The sequence below is a fragment of the Strongylocentrotus purpuratus genome, unplaced genomic scaffold (genome assembly GCF_000002235.5).
Source record: "Strongylocentrotus purpuratus isolate Spur 01 unplaced genomic scaffold, Spur_5.0 spur5_scaffold_7, whole genome shotgun sequence".
In the NCBI taxonomy this organism is placed as follows: domain Eukaryota; kingdom Metazoa; phylum Echinodermata; class Echinoidea; order Camarodonta; family Strongylocentrotidae; genus Strongylocentrotus; species Strongylocentrotus purpuratus.
In genome coordinates, this window is record NW_022145613.1 from 23,073,864 (window position 1) to 23,093,695 (window position 19,832).

The following is a 19,832-nucleotide window of genomic DNA, read 5'->3' on the forward strand; positions in this document are numbered from 1 at the left end:
ATTGTTTTCAGCTTAAGATTTCACCTATAGGAATCAACAACAAAAAGTTGAACACCATTTCCGTGGATGAGCCGTCTATGTACCTATTAAAATATTAGATTGAAAACCACCTTGAGATGCCAGGAAATAAATGAATCCCTTGAAAACTACGGGAGAGAGCTCTTGACTTGGTCTATTTTTAGTTGTTTTGATAGCGCGCCCACGTGACATGCGCGCGCAACGCGGTTTTTGTGAAATCACAATAACCATTATGACGTAACGTACTGTCATACAAAATATGCTTTCGCCTAGGAACCGACCGCTTGCGCATAAATTGTTTCTCGAAACTTTAACTTATTTTAATAATACAGATAAATCATTTGAGAAAATACCTGTACTTATAAACATAAATCCGAATGTTTACGCCGGAATTAAGATGACGTACTAATAATTTAAGTGCTGAAAACGTCCTTAAGATGTAAGTTAATTGATCCTGTATCTTGAAGGGTTTCGTTTATTTGTGAGATGCACACAGACATGATTGTTATGGATGCGTTTACACACGGAATGCATAAATTGTATGTATTTTGGAAGTTGTAGTGACTAAAGAAGATGGGGACCGCGGCATCCAAAAATCAAAGATCTACGGTCGTTTCAAATTGTCAGCAGCCGACCAGATTATTAAACCACCGAGCACAAGTTCGTCGAGCCAGTCGGCGGGAATCGGAAGAACCAGAATACGTTCTTCTGCCGGGAATAAAGAACGAGAAATTTTATGCCAATCTCCATACTCCGCTAAACTTGGAACTCCTCGGGGATGTGCCAACGTCGTCTTCAACCGCGCCTGGGTTAAATTCAAATGCTATCCTCGATGGCATACCGGCTAAAGATCGAGCAGGGATTGATACTTCCTCTTCCGAGTCAACATCGTCCATTTCGAGTACGAAGAGCGTCACGGAGGAACTGGACGCTCTCCGGACCGAACTAGATCAGGTGTTGGTGGGGCACTACTACGCGAACAACAAACCTGCAGGTGGTGTGCTCCGTACTGCAGAGATCGCTTCCCTTGAGAGGCATAACCAGCTGCAGCCTCTACCGCAAGACTACAAGCCTGTTATCAGGGACACGACCAAAGATGGCCATAGTGATAGCGACTGGGTACGGCCTGTTGACCTGGTGAGACAGGAGAGAGATCTCGCGGACAGGAAGCTGGAGAGAGAAGTGAGGTCCTTCGAACAGGATACAAAGGAAGAGGAGAAGAAAGAAGAAACACAATCGTCGGTAATTGTGTTTGACATGGAAGACGATCAGGTATCACTTTTGTTCCTCACTTTCCCCCTTTCATTTTCTTATTGTTCGTGCTTGTCTTAGCCTTTTTTTTAGCACTATGGGTAATTAGACAAAAGCGCTCATTGATCGTAATATCTAAACCCTTGGCCCCGGTGCATAAAAGTTACCATTTATGGTAACTACCATGGTAACAGGGCTCAACAGCCAATCAAAATCAAGGTTGGAAATTAGAGCAAGAGCGAGTCTAAGGTATTTTGTCCCAAACGTTAATGATATCACCAGAATAATAATTATAGTACACCCGATGGTTTTAGTTGATAGCGCTACTAGAGTTTCAATCACATCAAATAGAAAGGGAAAAGACACTTGCGAAGTTAATTTCCTATAGATTTCTTTATTTTTGATAACGTATATGGGACCACATTTCACCCAAATACCTTCGACATGTTTGAAATAACGAGTGTGATATATCAAGGGGCCATTTACATAGACCAAACAAAAAATCCTCTTTCGTATGCGTGAATGATGATTAAAATGATATATTAAATGTCTTGATAATTGTTTTAAGTGCAGTGGGCGCTTCATATTGCTTAACTGGAATATAAAAGATGAGGGTGAGAGAAGCAAGTTTATCATTATAGACATTTCACTCTCGAGATCTAAACAATGTTGATCTTCGTGACCATTATCATTTGGCAAGTAAATGAGAGAATATTGTTTGTATCATTATGATTTCAACGATAACATTGCTAGGAGCTAAACACTTTTAAATACATTATGTGGCAGTGTACTGAATTGGCGTGACACAAAATAATGCATGATTATGCCAATACATATGTTGGTAATATTCGATTTCAATTAAAAGTATACATGTACATGTAGAAAGAGTTCTGACTATTCGTGATATAGTAGCATGCTTTTGTAAGATTTCTTACATTGATTCAAGGTAGTCGAAGAGACAGCAGCATTATGGTGTATAAATGAAACTGTAGGCATAACTTATACGCAAATATAACTATTTTCAATCACTCAACGAATATCACAATGAATAACAAATATATTTTCTTTTTAATGATCATGTATTTATGAAATAATCATCCGTTTTCGTCTTGTCTTGAATAATGAGATAAAGACATTAAGGATACATAATATTGTGTTTTATTATTATCATTAGAAGAGATATTAGTAGTAGTATTAGTTGCAGTAGTAGAAGTAATGGTAAAAGTAACAGCATCAGCAGCCGCAGTAGTAGGAGTAGTAGTAATAGTAGTAGCAGCAGCAGCAGTAATAGTAGTAGTAGTAGTAGTATTAGTAGTAGTAGTAGTAGTAGTAGTATAGTAGTAGTAGTAATAGTAGTAGTAGTAGTAGTAGTAGTAGTAGTAGTAGTAGTAATAATAGTAGTAGTTATTGTTGTTGTGGTGATGGTGGTGGTTGTTGTTGTTGTATCTTTTTTTCTTTATTTTGAGGGGCTTTCGCTTTTGACACCGCCATTTAAAATATTGTTGATCTTAAGAATCACATTTATGATGGATAACTGTATTTTCCTTTGTTTTCACTTTCATTTAGGATCGGGGAGACTTTGACGTTCAAAAATTTCAAGCAGTCAACGTCCCGAAGCAAGAACCTATTACAGAAGGGGTAGACATCTTCAGTCAGACAACCTATAAGAACTATTCATCAACTAAGAAGAAACAGGTCATATCGGATGCCAGTAGTGTCAACCCAAGGTATGAAAATAATTGTTTTCATAAGAGTTAAACTAAATTGTTATACACTGCTGTTTATTAATTTCTGAAAAATTACTCTAGGTCGCATTTTGGGGTTAAAATTAATAAGGGCTACTTCTCTTTTCCTCCGATGATCTTTTCATTTTCTACCCCAAGTCTATATTTTTGCTATAAGAAGTGTAATATTTCAACAATTTCTTGCATTTAATGTAAATGTAAAGTTTACTAATTTCTTTTTATATTCCGTTGTTTGTATAACTTCTGATTTAGATATTTAAGACTGAATATAAATGTATGACAACGCCTTAAGCCTTGTACGTGCTTATGATTTATTGCGTCATCAGAATAAATACTGTCCTCTCTGAGGGCCCTGCAATTATATTATTACCCCGGCTTTAGCCGAGCTACCAAGAAAATGCGGCGCTGAATCATTAAAAAAAATTATACCTACGGGGTACCCATTTATTTCACCTTGGGGGGGGGGGGGTTTATTAAGTTGTGCGTACAGTTACGAATGACTTTACACAATGATTTGAATACGAAGAGCCAAATGGGAGGCCAAAAGTTTTTCTTGACATTTTAACACAGACTGTATTTCCAATAATCTTGATCAAGATCTAGCCAAAAATACACTTTGCATTTATATGTTTTGTTAATAATTATAAGGTTAATGTACATCTGCATATTTCAACTTAACCTTATGCAATTAAAAGGATTTGAGAATCCCATTTAGCTCTTCATATTCAAGTCATTCGTAAAGGCATGCGTAACCTACGCACAGCTTTATGTCATACCCCCCCCCCCCTCCCCCTGGGTGGAAAGTGGCACATGTAGATGTAGATGAATATCTTGCCTAATATAGATATCTTGCCGCAGCGGGACTCGAACCCTTACGCGAATGTTTGGTAACAGTTAAACTTAATATCTTGGCTAACGATGTCATCATTTTTTCCACAGGATCTCGGAAATTGCGGAGACATCAACAAAACAAATTTACGACCCATCGGAAGAGGAACTACTCAGGAGTATAGAGCAGGATTTAATCTGAACATCAGAATGCCGAGACGGCGCATTATTCACACCATCCCAAGCACAGATAATGTTTATTCTAGCCATAGAAATGGAAGAACTGAAATTATTTTATTATGTTACATTGTTGTTTTAAAATTTGTAACAGTGATAGGTGATGCTGACCTTTATCATTAAAGAAATTTATTTTTCCTAAATTCAGTCACAAATTCAAGCATAAAGAATGTGTGTAATATATTTGAGGTGTAAATACAGGCTCGTGAAAGAAAAATAAGTATTGAAAAAAAACATTGTTCTGTTACCTTGTTATTTATTCTGCCTGTCATGAAAATTGTAGACTACAATACGAATGATTCAACGTCGATCGGCCACATGGGCTCTAACCCGAACCAGACTGTACTCAGCAAAAAGTTTGGTCCAAAAAGTTTCATTTTTGAACGATCTCTTCACTCATGCGTAACATTTAGAAATTATTCTACATGATTTTGATATTACTTTCAGTTCAATTTAAGAGTCCTTGTATTTATAGAAAAAGGTACATGGACGTCCGTTTAAAAACAAAACAGTAACAAACCAAAATACAATAGAGGAGGTCTCAATTTCTCTCAAATTAGACCATAGTACAGTCACCATCTAACTCGAATAGAAATGTTGCGTAATAATTGGCAGGTGGCGTTCAATGGATGGATTCTAACTTTTCAATACACGGACTCCGGTATACAAGACTTAGTCCGAAAAATCATACACTCACATACATGTAGCAAACACTAGAATGTTAATTTACCATTCCAAGAATCTAGAATCAAACTTAAAATATTATCTCATTCTTTTTTTTCTTCTTTCCAAATCTGTGCATATTTCTGAAATGAAAATTTGCTATTGATTTCCCGAATATTTGCCACATGCTCGACCGACACAGCAACATTAAATGTATGCAAGATGGTTTCGGTCATAACCATCAAGTGCATGGATGTACTTTTCTCCACGGTTTTTTGTTATTGTTAAGAAATCGCCACATTTATCTATTCGATGCACCAATCTTGAACTAATTCGATGTTTTATAAAATGAAAGGTAAGAACGATGAAGACGCGAAAAAAGGGGGGGATTTGGGCAAAAACTTACAGTTAATTTTTACCATTCAAAGACCCGTTTCTCATGACAACTAGATGCAGTTCTCCTTGACTGCTTGACTGGGCTTACGATTTTCTTCAAAATGTTTTTATGGTCTAGCCTCTTCCACATATGATAATGACAAATACAAAAATAAAACAAATAGTACACACTTCGGATATAATAAATATGATCATAATCATTTATTTACATTTAATACACGATATATTCCCACTTACTATCGGGAAACCAAAATACAAATACATGATAAAATATTATCAGTTATTACAATCGCTTCAGGATATCAAAATATCTAACCTAGATACCATGGTATTCCGAAGTTACCAAATGTATCAACAGTTTTCTACAATATTTGTAATCAAAGTATTAAACTATTTATTTCCCAATGACAAATACACCTGTATAATTAAATGAATATATATAAAAAAAAAATAATAATACAAAATACATGAACAAAAGTAGCAAGAAGATAATATAAGTAGCGTATGTAAGGAATTCAGCGTCAGGAGCAAATACTGAATCTTTGATTTTTTAATTTTTTTTTTAAATTGCGCCCCCTTCGAGTACTGCCTATGATACGTAACCCATTGAACTATGACCTAGTTATCCAACTGAATATTATAGACCTATTTCTGATAAAGATTAGCAACGGAAACGAGTTTCAATTCAGGGTTCTCTTTACAGTGAGTGAAACATTCGTAAACGCTTTAAAACAGAGAAAAGCAGACACGGACAAACCTTGGTTTTCGTACGTCATAACTATGACGCGTTTTTACGCGTTTTTTTTAAAAACCTGGTTTGTAAAAACGCGTCGAAACGCGTCTTATGACGAACATATACCTCGGTTTGTCGACAAACCTCCTTTGTGAATTCGGGCCAAAGACTTTCGAAAAATCAACCTAGGTCAATTTCGGTAGGTCTTGTACATCACAATTTGAAATGTGCGAACATTTCGATAACATAATCAAGACATGATTTTGTAAGTAAGTTACAAAAAAAAAGGTTTAGGCCTAGCTAATGCCCTCCATTTGGTTTTTTGAAAGTCTTCGAGATCGCGTCAGACGTACAAATATGTGACTGTGAAGGACTATCGCCATTTTACAAATTCCTATTCCTTATTCTAACAATTTTTAATAAAATAATGAGTATTCTTTAATGGGTGTACGGTGGTCACATTCGGAAAGGGCAGAAAATTATACGTCTGATACATCTAATTATCTTTACGAATGGATCACACTCATGCTTGAATCAACCTGTTAGACAATAATTGATTAAAATAGACACAGGAAGACGTATCCTTGAATTTCACTGTATCATGATTAGTGGTAACGTCATTTCCAAGAAACAGGAGAAACTTTTCCTATTGGCCGTTACTTGACATTCGAACACTTCAACATTTTTCCCTCACAATTTATTCCAGAACTCATGAAAACTTAACTAGTAAATGGTTATTTTCACCCTAATCTTTAACACATCCCATGACAATCTCAGCCAATACTATACCGTGTGAGTCAAAAAAAGTTTACACCTATAGAAAATTGCTAATTATTTTAAAATTCATCTATGAACAGTAAATTCCCATAAATCTTATGAAAGAATGATTTTAAAATTCATCTATGAACAGTAAATTTTCATACATCTTATGAAAGAATGTTTTGTCCCAAATCCTTTGGTATCATTTTTGTGTGGTATGTGTTCACGCTTGGATGAACAGGAGGCATTGTTTGCAAAAATGCAAACATCGACTTGCGCCAAAGTGATGCCTACAACATGTATTATGTTGGGATTAGCGGAGTGAGAGAATAATAATAATAACAATAATAATAATAATAGTGGCTACTTGTATAGCGCACAGGTCCACCTTTCGGTGCTCATGGCGCTTAGAGAAAAGGACATGTAACAGACATAAGAAAGAAAAAACACAATAAACCGAAAAACGAATTTCGAAATTCTCCTAGACATGGTAAATTAAAATATTACAATATTTACAACGAAATGAACAAATAAGTTTTCAGTTGTAATTTGAATGTATCAAATGAAATGCATGGCATTTATGCTTTTTGCAGAAGCAAAGTCACACACGTACACACACACGCGCACAAATGTTCGTTGATATTTGACATCGATATTTGATATGTGTGGCATGATTAATTTTGTTAGGGATGTTATTTGGATCTGCAAAGACCAAATTAATTACCAAATTCCAACAGTGTTATTCAAGCATCACATAAGCAACTTTGGCGCAAGTCGATTTTTGCTCTCTCGCAAAAAGTGCCTCTTGTTTATCCAAGCGCGAACACATACCACACAAAAATGACACCAAAGGATTTGGGACAAAATACTCTTTCATAAGATGTATAAATAATTTACTGTTCATAGATGATTTTTAAAATAATTATCAATTTTATAGGTGTAAACTTTTTTTTGACTCATACTGTACAGAGTTCAATCAGAGCACATAGAGTTTTTCCACTGTTAGCAAAAGCACCATCACTTCCATCATCACCACCATCATGCACCATCACTTCCATTATCGTCACCGTCGTGCACCGAACACTACCATCACGATCATGCACCATCATCACAATCATGCCATGCACCGTCGTCATCATCATGCACCAAACATTACCACCATCATCACCATTATGCACCGAAAATTACCATTATCATCACAATCATGCACTAAACATTACCACCATCATCACCATTATGCACCGCATATTACCATTATCATCACCATCATAGACCAAAAACTACCATACTTCTCACCATCATTCACCCAAAACTACCGTATTCATCACCATCATGCACCAAACACTACCATCATCATCACCATCATTCACCCAAAACTACCGTATTCATCACCATCATGCACCAAACACTACCATCATCATCACCATCATTCACCCAAAACTACCGTATTTATCACCATCATACACCAAACACTATCATCACCATCATGCATCGAACATTACCATCATCACCACCATCATGCACCAAACACTACCATTATCCTCACCATCATGCCCCCAAAACTACCATCATCATTATCATCATACACCGGACACTACCATTATCATCACCATCATACACTGAACACTACCATAATCATTACGAACATACACCGAACATTACCATTATCAAGGTCAATAGGTCATCGTGTATCAAACACTACCATTATCATTACCATCATGTGCCGGACACTGCCATCATCATCACCATCATGCACAATACACTACCGTCATCGTCACCATCATACACCAAACACTACCATTATCATCATCATCATACACCTAACATTGCCATTATCATCATCATCGTGCATCAAACACTACCATTATCATTACCATCATGTGCCGGACACTACCATCATCATCACCATCATACACCGAACACTACCATTATCATCATCATCATACACCTAACATTGCCATTATCATCATCATCGTGCATCAAACACTACCATTATCATTACCATCATGTGCCGGACACTACCATCATCATCACCATCATACACCGAACACTACCATTATCATCATCATCATACACCTAACATTGCCATTATCATCATCATCGTGCATCAAACACTACCATTATCATCATCATCATACACCTAACATTGCCATTATTATCATCATCGTGCATCAAACACTACCATTATCATTACCATCATGTGCCGGACACTGCCATCATCATCACCATCATGCACAATACACTACCATCACCATCACCATCATGCACCGAACATTACCATTATCATCATCATGCACCATCATTGTCCCCGTTACCACCATCACTATCGCCGTTACCATTATCTTCTCCACTATCAACACAACTACCAGGAGCACAACACCATTACCACCAACACGGTCACACCAACACCATCACCATAATTATCATCACCATCACCATCATCGTAATCATTAACACCATAATCATCATCAACATCATCATCGTCCCCTTCATCGTCACCTGTCAGTATCATCATTAGGCATACGAATCTTGGGTGGGGAGGAAGGAGGGGTGAGAGGGCTTTTTGTTTAAAGAGGTATATACCAATGGGTGACTGATGCTTTCTTCTCGAACACTTGCGTCTTTTTTAACCATGCATTGTTCAATTAGTATCGAATGCTTTGTGGCAAAAGGGGTAGGGAAAATTTATATTTATATCTTCATTATTATCCTCATCGTCATCATCATCACAATCATCATCATCATCATCATCATCATCACGATCATATTATCAAGTCTTTATCGCTATAATCATATTCTCGGAACATTTGGCACCACTGCCACCGTCACCACGCAGTAAGATTGTATGTATCAACGCATCAATCATCAACATAATCATTGACATCATCAAAATTAACTACATCAACACCATCACTGTCATCAGCATATTATCATCAATTTCATCATAACCATCATCATCATCATCATTACCATCATCATCGTCATCATCGTCGTCGTCGCCATCATCATTAACACCATCACCACATCACCACCTGAATCATCAACATCATCAATTGTATAACCGACATCCATATCATACAGCCATAATAACCAGACTCAGCATCATTTTGACATTATATTGTGTTCAATATCCTTTTATCTCTTCCACTATCATTATCATTATCATCACCGTTTTAACACAAACCAACATTCATCATCATCACCCCATCACGATGAAAGTACATGAAGTTGTCAACAATCCTGTAACCAAGCAGTTCCATAATCACCATGACCATCATAATAATTACCTTCACCATCATCAGCTGCAATAGGAGAAGCATCTCATTCTTTCCAGATTTAATTTGTTTTTCATCTTCATCATCATAATAATCATCATTGTATCATAATCATCGTTATATCATCATCATGTCATTATCTTTATCATCATCGTCATCATTGTCATCATCATCATCATCCTCATCTTCATCATCAACAACAACAACAGCATTATCGTCACTACGTTTTCATCATCATCAGAAACAGCAGCATTATCGCTATTGTATCATTACTATCATCTTTACCGCCACCATTATGCATCAGCATCACTCCTAATTCGTGTCGTAAACTATCGCTGAAACTTCATGTTATTAATTCCCAACATTTATCATTACCTTTCTTTTTTTTTACTAAATATTATTTTACCATCGCCTTTTGAGAGTTTTTATGCCATTTCTAGTTCATCGATTTTGTTGTTAGCTAATATGTGTACAGAAATCGCAGTCAGTGGCGGATTATGGGAGGGGGTGTAGGCACCGGAGGATTTTCATTTTGAACAGAATTGTACCCCCAATGCCAGGGAATCCTGGATCCTTCACTGAACAAAGATCCAAAATATATTTAGACAGGAGAAGAAGTTTTATATTATAAAAAAAAATTACATTCATTCACAGATCTGCCTAAATAAGATTATCTTCTTGAATTCGGTAAAGCTAAAAAAAAAACTGTTATATCCCGTTTATACACTCAGCCAGAATGTTGAAAGTAAAACATTTTGTAATGTACATACAATGCCCACTGCTTACTGATCGGTGTATATATATTGAGCAGTTACCCTGCTGCTCTCGAGGTAGATGGATAGCGTTTAGCATAGTAAGACTAAACTAATCATCAACAAATATGACATTCATCACAAATACATTTGCAATACAATTCAGTGTCGTCTGCCAAAATGACAGCAATAAATGTTCGACAAACAAACAAACATCCATAATCGTTGACGGTGACGTAGCATGGGCTCAATCATGGGGGTGGGGGCACCAGTCTTTCGTATATTTCGACCTTTTTCTTTTATATAGTCACAGCACCCTTTTAATAACTATCTTCATTGGTTTTTCTTCTCTGTACACTACACATCAAGGACGCAGATCGGCGGATCACCCCAAAGCATTTCCCGATCATCGTTTGATGCACCTCTTACAACATATTTCATTCCAAACTTATCATGTTATCCCCACATTACTGATCCACATAGTATAACCTTTGAAGAGCGTTTTCGAGCTATCGACCTTCCTCATATTATTATCTCACGTTCTTTTCCCATTTGCTTCATCTCTCCTCTTGTTGTCACCTCTTTTTTGCGTCTCCATTCGACTGAGGAGGGGCGCGTGCCCTCCGTGCCCCCCTCATCTACGCCACTGATGGTTGGTGTAATGATGATGTCCATACTGTGTTGGAGTAATCCTCATCTGTGGTGAGATGGACCGGCTTGTTCTCGCGCTTCTTCGCATCTTTCCGTGCTGAGGTCGCTGCTACACTCTCCTTTGGTTGCATCGGATGAGGGTATGACGCAGCTCTCCAACTCCTTGATTCGATTATTCTTCTGCACGAGATAAATAGATAGAGAGAGAGAGAGAGGGGAGAGAGAGAGAGGGAGATAGTGAGTGTGTGTGTGTGTGTGTGCGTGTGTGTGTGTGTGTGTGTGTGTGTGTTTGTGTGTTTGCGTGTTTGTTTGTGTGTTTGTAAAGAGATTGAAAGAGGAGGATGAGGGATTCTGGCTCGGCATCGCTGTGTTGAATATGACCGCAGGATGGCCCATATTTCCTCCCTCCTTCTTTCTTTCTTCTCATTTTCCCCTCACATTCTCTATTTCCACTCAAATCCTTTTACTCTTCTCCCCCAACATTTTCTATTTCTCCATTAAATCAATCTATTCTACTGGATTTGTAAATTTTCGATCAAGTCACGAAACATCGAACTTTACCCGATTCGGGCTCTTAATGTTTACTCATCTTTCTTCGCATTCATCATTTTCTCTCTTCCAAATTCATTTTTTTTAAATCCCAACCTTCACAATCTTTATTTCTCTCTCTTTCTCTCTCTCTCTCTCTCTCTCCCTCTTTCTCTCTCTTTCTCTCTCTCTCTTTCTCTCTCTCTGAAACCCACATTATTTAGTCGATCTTGTACGTTTTCTATCCGTCATATCCGTATCCTGTCATGAACTTCATCTGTCTTGTTTACATCCAATTTTTTCCTTTCTCGTCCCTTTCTAAATTTCTCCACTTCGTCCCTCTTCTCCCTCTTTCTCGTTCTCTTTTTCCTTCTTAAACCTACCTTATCTGCTCAGTCTTGAACGTTTTCTACCCAGTCACTTCCTACGAACATCCGATTTTTCACATCTGCTTCGACTCTTAGCATTATTATTGTTTTTTGTTCTACTTCCTTCACACCCGTTCTCTTCTTCTCTCTTCCTCCTCAAAATTCCATTTTAATTCCTCAATTTCTCTCTTTCCCTCTAACTCTCTCTTTCTCTCTCTCTCTCTCTCTTCCTTATCTCTGGAACTAATATCTAGCCGATCCCGTCTTTAAAGACTGTATTTTCCTGTCTGATTCCAGCTTGTCATGTTTTTCATCTTTTTTTTTACATTCAGTCTCTTCCATTTCCACTCTCTCGTCCTATAACCCCCCCCCCCCCGTCCCCTTCTTTCTTCCTACATCCCGCATAGCACACTCCTCCTTTGTCCTTCTCTATTTCTCTCTCTTTCTCTCTCTTTCTCTCTCTCTCTCTCTCTCTCTCTCTCTTCTAAAACCTACCTTATCCAGTCGGTCTTGTAGGTTTTCTATCCGGTCACTTAACATCCGTATTTTCTTATCCGGTGCAGGCTCTGTAATACTTTGTTGATTATGACTGTTACCCATCGTTGAAAACATAGTTCCTTTAGGTTCCACTTCATTACGAACCCGAAGCTTTGCGAAAAGAAAGAAAGGAAGAAAACGAGAAGACGATTAAGTCAGACGCATTTATTTTGACAGCGATCGACCTGTAAATTAACTGATTACAAACAATGCTGTTCAATAATTGAAAAAGATACTCAATTTGGACGCTTTTACGATCGCACTACACAAATTACATGACAAACTTTTACCACTGGTTGAAACTCATGACTTGATGAGTAGTGAATACGATGCCATAGATTTCCGAAAATCAACTGAAAACAATATCAATATCCTCGTCCATCAACTTTGTAAAATAGGCAAACATTACAATGCCGTACTATTAAATCAAACATGATTTTTATTCTACAGCCAAGGTATTTCGATACCACTGAGTCGCTTCGGTGGTATTCTTCTTTCACTGTGCTATGCAATAATAGCAAACCTCAACAATGAACACGGTTATATGTGAGTATTGTATTTCTACCGCATAAGTGAGTGTCATAATTTATTCCAGAATATCATTCCTGATTCTTTAAACTTAGCAAAAATAAGAGAAAATATTGAAATATTTGATTAGTATTATGTTACTTAATCACTAGCTTACGACGGGATGCAACATACACAACTTGAGGTGCCTCTACGATTTTTAAAGCAATTTTGATAAGTTGTCCCTGGACATGAAAATGACAAAATTTATTAATTTTAAGAACATAAAAAGGAAATTTACTTTAGGCACAAAGACCATGCACAGTGTGAGCGTGGTGGCGAAGAAGACAAAGTTTGCAATGATTGCGTAGTGGGCGTTGACATCGTCTAATACCAGGGAGACCGGTACTCCAACGAAAGACAGGACCACCACATTATAGACACTCATACCTGAAAAATGTATACGATAGAAGAATAAGTCGGCAAATTACTACACGTTTTATACCATCCACCAGGGGTGTACGAGGCACTGGGTGTGTGTGGGGGTGGGGGGGGGGGGGTGGCTAGGTTTACAGTGTATATATTTGGGATAACGTTGTGATTTTGTCTTTACAAATTCGGACCGGAGACGTCAGTTCCCCCCTCCCCCTCCCCCCCCCCCACCAGAAAATAATTGTGCCGGTACTCTCAGATTGTTACCAAAAGAAAAGACTTGTATAAATTTGTGATTACCTTCCCAATCATCTTTTCATATTAAAAAAAAGGCTTTAAGCACTGTCTTCATGGTTGTATATTATACTTCAGTTGAAACAGAACTGCAAAATAATATCTTTTATTCCTTCTCCTAAAAAAAGAAAAAAATGCAGGGGCAATGATCCAGATGTTAGCAAAAGGGTAGTCACCACCCCCAATAATCACCCGAATTATGTTCCAATTGGATACTTGGATAACTATAATTTGCAGATTTTTTGCGGGGGTTGGGAGGAATTAGAACCCCCTATACAACAACTGACTGTGCCCCATATTTGGTGACTAGTCCCCTAATACTCCTTGGTTTATCGACCTATTCTGAATCCTAGAACTTACCGATATACTTGGAATCGTTGAGAGCTGGTACAGTGACCTTCCTAGTCTCCCAGGCTAAGAAAGCCCCGAAGACCAGTAGAAGCCCGTTGAGTACGAGTAGACTACCATTCCAATATACCACGTAGTGTGACGTACATGTCCGCCGAAGCAACACTAACACTACATCCTCATCTTGGTTCTAAAAGGAAGGAAAAATGTATTTAAAAGACAGTGAGGACATGAATTCAATACTGTTTATTATTTGTAGAACCTTAGGATAGTTTGTAGTCCAGAATCTGGCTGGTTGTTCATATATTCCCTACAATTAATATAAGCCGCCGAAGATAGCGTTATGAACAATGATACGATCACCAGCTCATTGTCAAGCGTCCTGGTTTAATAATTACGCCATCTTCGGCTGATAGGAAGTAAGTAGGGGGTTGTAGCCATGGTGTGGTGAAGAGATCAAAATTACATACCCCTGATTCTGAACAAGAAAGTAATGTTGAATACGAATTGAAAATAAACGTACATGTATGTCTAGCAAAACACAGTTATTCGAATATTTTGTGTTCAATGTTGATAGGTTAATGTGAATAACGAATGTGGGAGAAAGAACAAAAAACGAAGGAGATAGAAGCTAGGAAGAGGGGGTAGTGAGAGATAGGAAGAGGGGGAAGTGAGAGATAGGAAGATGACTATTGCCAGAGAAAAGGGGAAGGGTGTATTAAGGTGGGAGAGGGATTGAGGATGGAATTAAAAGAGAGATGGAAAGAGAGGGTACAAAGAAGCAAGGGATAGAGTATAAACAGCACGAGAGAAATTTGGAAAGAGAGAGAGAGAAAGAGAGAGAGAGAGAGAATCAGAGAGACAGAGACAGAGAGAAAGATAAAGGAGAAGGGATAAGGACATAACAAGAGAGAGGAGGAGAGACAGAAATATTATTAGGGTATAAAGGAAGAGAAAGAGAGAAAGAGATGGAAGAGGGGATAAGGAAATAACAACAGACAGGAGGAAAGACAGAAATTTGATTGGGGATAAAGAGAGAGAGAGGGAGAGATGGAGAAAGATAGAGAGAGAAAGAGAAAGAGTGAAAGGTAGAGAGAGAGAGAATGAGAGAGAGAGAGAGATAGAGAGAGAGAGAGAGAGAGAGAGAGAGAGAGAAATAGTTTAACTCACCTGTCTACTGGTCTGAACGTCTAGGAAGATCGGATCGAAGATTTCTCGAAAACCGAAGACGATGATATCGAGTATGATGAGGACCATGACCACGCCGTATAACTGATAGTCTTTGATCATCTTATAATGAGAACAACAAACACATTTTTCTTAAATAAAAATCCACTTATATATTTTCCTACATCAAATGAAATGCAAAGCTATTTCTTATCATACGATCTTCCAACTGCAGAAAAAACTCTCCAAATCTGCACAATGTTAAAATGAAACTTATATCGCAGCAAGTTTAAAAACCGCGGCAGTCAAAGAAAAATAGGAGTTCAGTTAAGCTTTTCCATTCTTTGAAACACCAATTTGCTGGGATTTTTTAGGAGGTGGTTTGTTTTATATAGCGTTTCACTATTAAAGAAATGAAATGCCTTAAAAGGTTTAAGTCGATACATTTCTTAACATTATTAATAACACTAACATGTAAAGGAAAGTTGTAAAGTTCATTTATCTGACTCCAAATGAATATACCTTCCCTGAGCAGCACCTCGTGTGACCCCATCTGACAAGGTCAATGTCACGCTTAATGGAATATAAGCTTGATAGACAATGTTTTTTCTTTTGACATTAATTTCATGGCCGAATTTGAAAACAATAACTCTAGACCGTATTACGACCTATTCTTGTCTTCGTTTGTACCAAGGAGATACCTCCCTCATTCTACTCACCGTTCTCATCGCAGTTTTGGTGGTAAAGATGCGATGAACCCGCCATGTTTTTGTAAACATTGCACCAAAGGCCATTGAGAATCCGATAGCTAGACTCCATAAGTTAGACTGTCAGAAAGAAAGAATAAAATATGATGAATGGAATGACAACATCAAAACACACAAACAAATAAGCTTTCAATGGGTCCGTGGAATGAAATATTACTACAAAAAGATATATGTGGGCTAATTTGTATTACATTAACTTCATACTAATAGCCAAGGATCTAGGAGGAACAGTTTCAAAATACACCTCCACCACCGATACATCTCGATTGAATTATTATCCTTTGTTGTTCAACTAGTGTGATGTAATAATCAATACTTTTTTTCATCGTATGCTAACAGATAGTAGTGATGGACCAAGTGACCACAAAAAATGAGACATTAAATGTTTGTTTGTAATAGTCATTCATGGTAAACCTGTAAGCTGGAAAATGGTTTTGTTTGATAGCTTTGATTTTACTCGATATTCTTCTGCGCATCCACCAATGTACCGATAGTTGTCAGTCGTCTCCAAGGGACTTGGCAATGAGGATTACTGCCTTAGCAAATGGCAATAATGCATCGACTTGGGTTCGAATCCGTGACCTCCCGGTTACAAGACCACTGCTCTACCACTTTTAGGAGACGAAATACAGTCAAACCTGTCTTAGTAGCCACCTCTCTATAAAGATCACCTGTCTAAAGTGGTCACCCATATTGCTTCCCTCGAGAAAGAAATGTGTGTTGAAAAACCGATCTAGAAGGCCACCTGTCTACAGTGACCACTTTTTGTGTTTCCTTCAGGTGGCCTCCATTCACTGGTTTAACTATATCATATAAAGTAGCTACTCACCCTACACATCCATACGAATGTGACGTCATCGATATCGATGGAGTCTACCCCAGGGAAGATGATGGAGAGGTATGCAAGTATCCCTCCTCCGAGGATCAGATTATTCATCTTAGGGCTAGACATCTTGATGTACCTGCATGGGAGAAACAAAAACTTCATGATGGTTTTCTTGTGTACTTTATACCAGACAAATATTATTGGGATCCAATTTACCAGTGTTTTTTTTACCCGGGGTAGCCACATTATATTGGGAATCTCGCCCAAAACAAGCCTAGCTTTTCTGATATTCCCCTTTTGCCCCTCTCAGTTAAATCAAGCAATATAACATATTTTGTCTTATTCCCAAACTTAAACGTACTCTCAGTGTAAACTTATTTCGATTCGTACATACTTATCAGTATTTTGTTACTTGTATAATTCATTTGTTTTATTATATATTGTAATACTGTATGGTTTATATTTGTCATTTTAATTTGTGGGTATTTGAGGGGAAAATAAATCAAATCAAATCAAATCAAATTAATAGTATTATTGCTCTTTATTTGGTCAAGAGTAATTATGGTTAAAATCGTAATTCTAATTTGGTTAACCTTTTTAATGTTAGGGTTAATTGGGACTGGGTAAACTGTTGGGGTTAAGAAGTCCGAACTAAGAACTAGATGTAATACTAGTAGTGCAAAAATGATAGTTAAATGACAGCTGATTCGAAAAACGTGGAACAATACTCCCCTTTCCATTAAAGAAATAACTTATAATGATAAGTCTCGCCACTTACAAAAGTTTCTTATAACACTCTTCTTCCCTCATAATTATATGTATAATATTGAGGGTCCTCTTGCATAAAAAAGTTGCGTTTAAACGCGGCTACTTGGTTAGCTAAACGCAAGTCCAATTTACACAATCGTGATTGATTGAAAACCAATTTACGTTTATGCAAGAGACCCAAGGGAGGGGTCGTACTCAAACTCTCACCTCTTTGCTCTGTATTTGATATTGAAGGCAAGGAAAGCGACGGCCATGATGATCCCAGCCAAGGCCAGAGCCGTCATCACGATGAAGATCGCGAAGGAGATGTTCACACGAGTTTCTCGCTCGATGATTGAGTCGAGTGGTGGTCGTCCACCTGTTCATTCACGGAGAGAGAGAAAGAGAGAGAGAGATAGGTAAGACAACATATAAACTGATAGATAATGATGATCAAAAACAATTTATTGGAGAGGCGTACTGATGTATAAATGGTTCATACACTTGACTATCAATCGAAGGGTTGAGGGTTCGAATCCCAGCCTGGCACAAACGTACTTCGGCAAGACACTAATCTTCGTTTGCCACTCTCCACCCAGGTGTAAGTGGGTACCTGGCAATTGTTGGTGTAATAATAATTGCAGGGCTCTCAAGAGGAAAATGACTGATGATGATGGGGCTTCCCTGGGTAACAGAATTACTGCTATTATATATCTATTTTTAAAATAATAATAATAATAATACAGGTGTAATTATGTGTATTATTATTATTATTATAAAATGAAAAAGAGGTTGATTGCCTAGTTAAACCGACGAGACCGACTCAAGACCGACTCAAGACCGACATTAATAATGGGGTGAGACAAGATTGGGAAGGAGACAATAACAAGAGAGCGGGAACAATATTTTAAAGGGAAAACATACAAAATATGAAAAGGGATTTTGAGAGAAATTTATTAAGATAAAGATGTCATAAAAGATGAAAAAAGAGAATGACATATACAGACATATGTAGTTATTCCACATAGAGAGAAAGAGAGAGAGAGAGAGAGAGAGAGAGAGAGGTGAGATAAAGACAGAGATATAAAGAGAGGGAATTTAGAGATGGGAAGTATAAAGAAAAAGAGACGGAGATCGAGAGAGGGGAGGGGGATCGGCGAGATCGGCAATCCATCTAACATTAATCAGATTTAATAGTTATTGACTGTAAAGTAATATATACAGAATACCTCATTTCCTGGTGCATATCAATTCATTGTGGCCTACCGAGATTGATTATTCACAAATTTGAACGACTATGCCTGGCAGTGGTTTGTATGTCTGAAAACAAATGGTGCTCATCAGGACAAACTGCTACATAACATACACCATTCTCGCGAACCTAGGGGGATAATTTACCTTCTACCAAGAGCGGGTCAAAATTTGTTTCAAAAGGTTGGAGGGGGGGGGGGGGCAACATTTATTCTTATTCTCATTATTCTCTTATTATTTTTTAGAAGGAACATGATCATGGTTGTTTTCAAAACTAATAGAAAAAGAAAAAAAGAAACGACCCCATGGGGCAGGGGGGGGGGGGAGAGGCTGACGACCTTCCTTTTATGTTACAGTATGCTATATTTCATGATATTCTTACGTTTGAAGGGCCACCCTTAATCTGCCATAGCCCTTTATTATGCCCTTCTTTGTCCAGTGTCTCTTTCTCCCATCCCTGATTCCCCCTTAAAGAAGGATATGCAGTTTTTAAATCTTTTGATCAGGAGAAACACAAGGGATACATTTTTGTGGTAACAAAATAGACAACGATCATTAATAGGAAAGATCTTTAAGATGGATAACTTTGGTTTTCCTCTTCTTCGAGAAAATGTAAGTCGCCAAACTTGCTTGCAGAAAATCATGGTAATATCCCATGTTTAAACTATTAAAAAAAGGATATTAACAACTCCATGCAGGCTATATATATTAAGCATATGTTACCTTGCTTTTATGTTAAAAATGATGTTTTA

General features: G+C 37.6%; 2 protein-coding genes across 2 annotated transcripts in view; one reads left to right on the plus strand and one right to left on the minus strand.

The window, feature by feature from the left end:
* The first annotated feature begins 411 nt into the window (after positions 1 to 411).
* LOC105439076 lies at positions 412 to 4,281 on the plus strand. Its single transcript, XM_011667610.2, has 3 exons — positions 412 to 1,290; positions 2,836 to 2,996; positions 3,954 to 4,281. Exons 1-3 carry the CDS (start codon positions 592 to 594, stop codon positions 4,042 to 4,044), a joined length of 951 nt encoding a protein of 316 aa, XP_011665912.1. The 5' UTR covers positions 412 to 591; the 3' UTR covers positions 4,045 to 4,281.
* Positions 4,282 to 10,967: 6,686 nt separating this feature from the next.
* Positions 10,968 to 19,832, minus strand: part of LOC577824 (gamma-aminobutyric acid type B receptor subunit 2) — a 28,579-nt gene continuing 19,714 nt past the window's right edge. Inside the window, exons 9-16 of the mRNA XM_030975019.1 lie at positions 18,058 to 18,208; positions 17,086 to 17,218; positions 16,209 to 16,316; positions 15,493 to 15,612; positions 14,335 to 14,512; positions 13,550 to 13,698; positions 12,700 to 12,852; positions 10,968 to 11,488 (exon numbers count right to left, since the gene is read on the minus strand). Of these exons, the coding sequence (XP_030830879.1) occupies positions 11,351 to 11,488; positions 12,700 to 12,852; positions 13,550 to 13,698; positions 14,335 to 14,512; positions 15,493 to 15,612; positions 16,209 to 16,316; positions 17,086 to 17,218; positions 18,058 to 18,208 (1,130 nt within the window). The 3' untranslated portion in view covers positions 10,968 to 11,350. The remainder of the gene's footprint in view (positions 11,489 to 12,699; positions 12,853 to 13,549; positions 13,699 to 14,334; positions 14,513 to 15,492; positions 15,613 to 16,208; positions 16,317 to 17,085; positions 17,219 to 18,057; positions 18,209 to 19,832) is intronic.

Excerpts from the sequence above, each read along its gene's own strand:
- LOC105439076 (XM_011667610.2), top strand. The coding sequence starts at position 592 with ATGGGGACCGCGGCATCCAAAAATCAAAGATCTACGGTCGTTTCAAAT. Across the intron at positions 1,291-2,835 it reads TTGACATGGAAGACGATCAG|GATCGGGGAGACTTTGACGT; the intron begins GTATCACTTTTG and ends ACTTTCATTTAG. Across the intron at positions 2,997-3,953 it reads GCCAGTAGTGTCAACCCAAG|GATCTCGGAAATTGCGGAGA; the intron begins GTATGAAAATAA and ends TTTTTTCCACAG.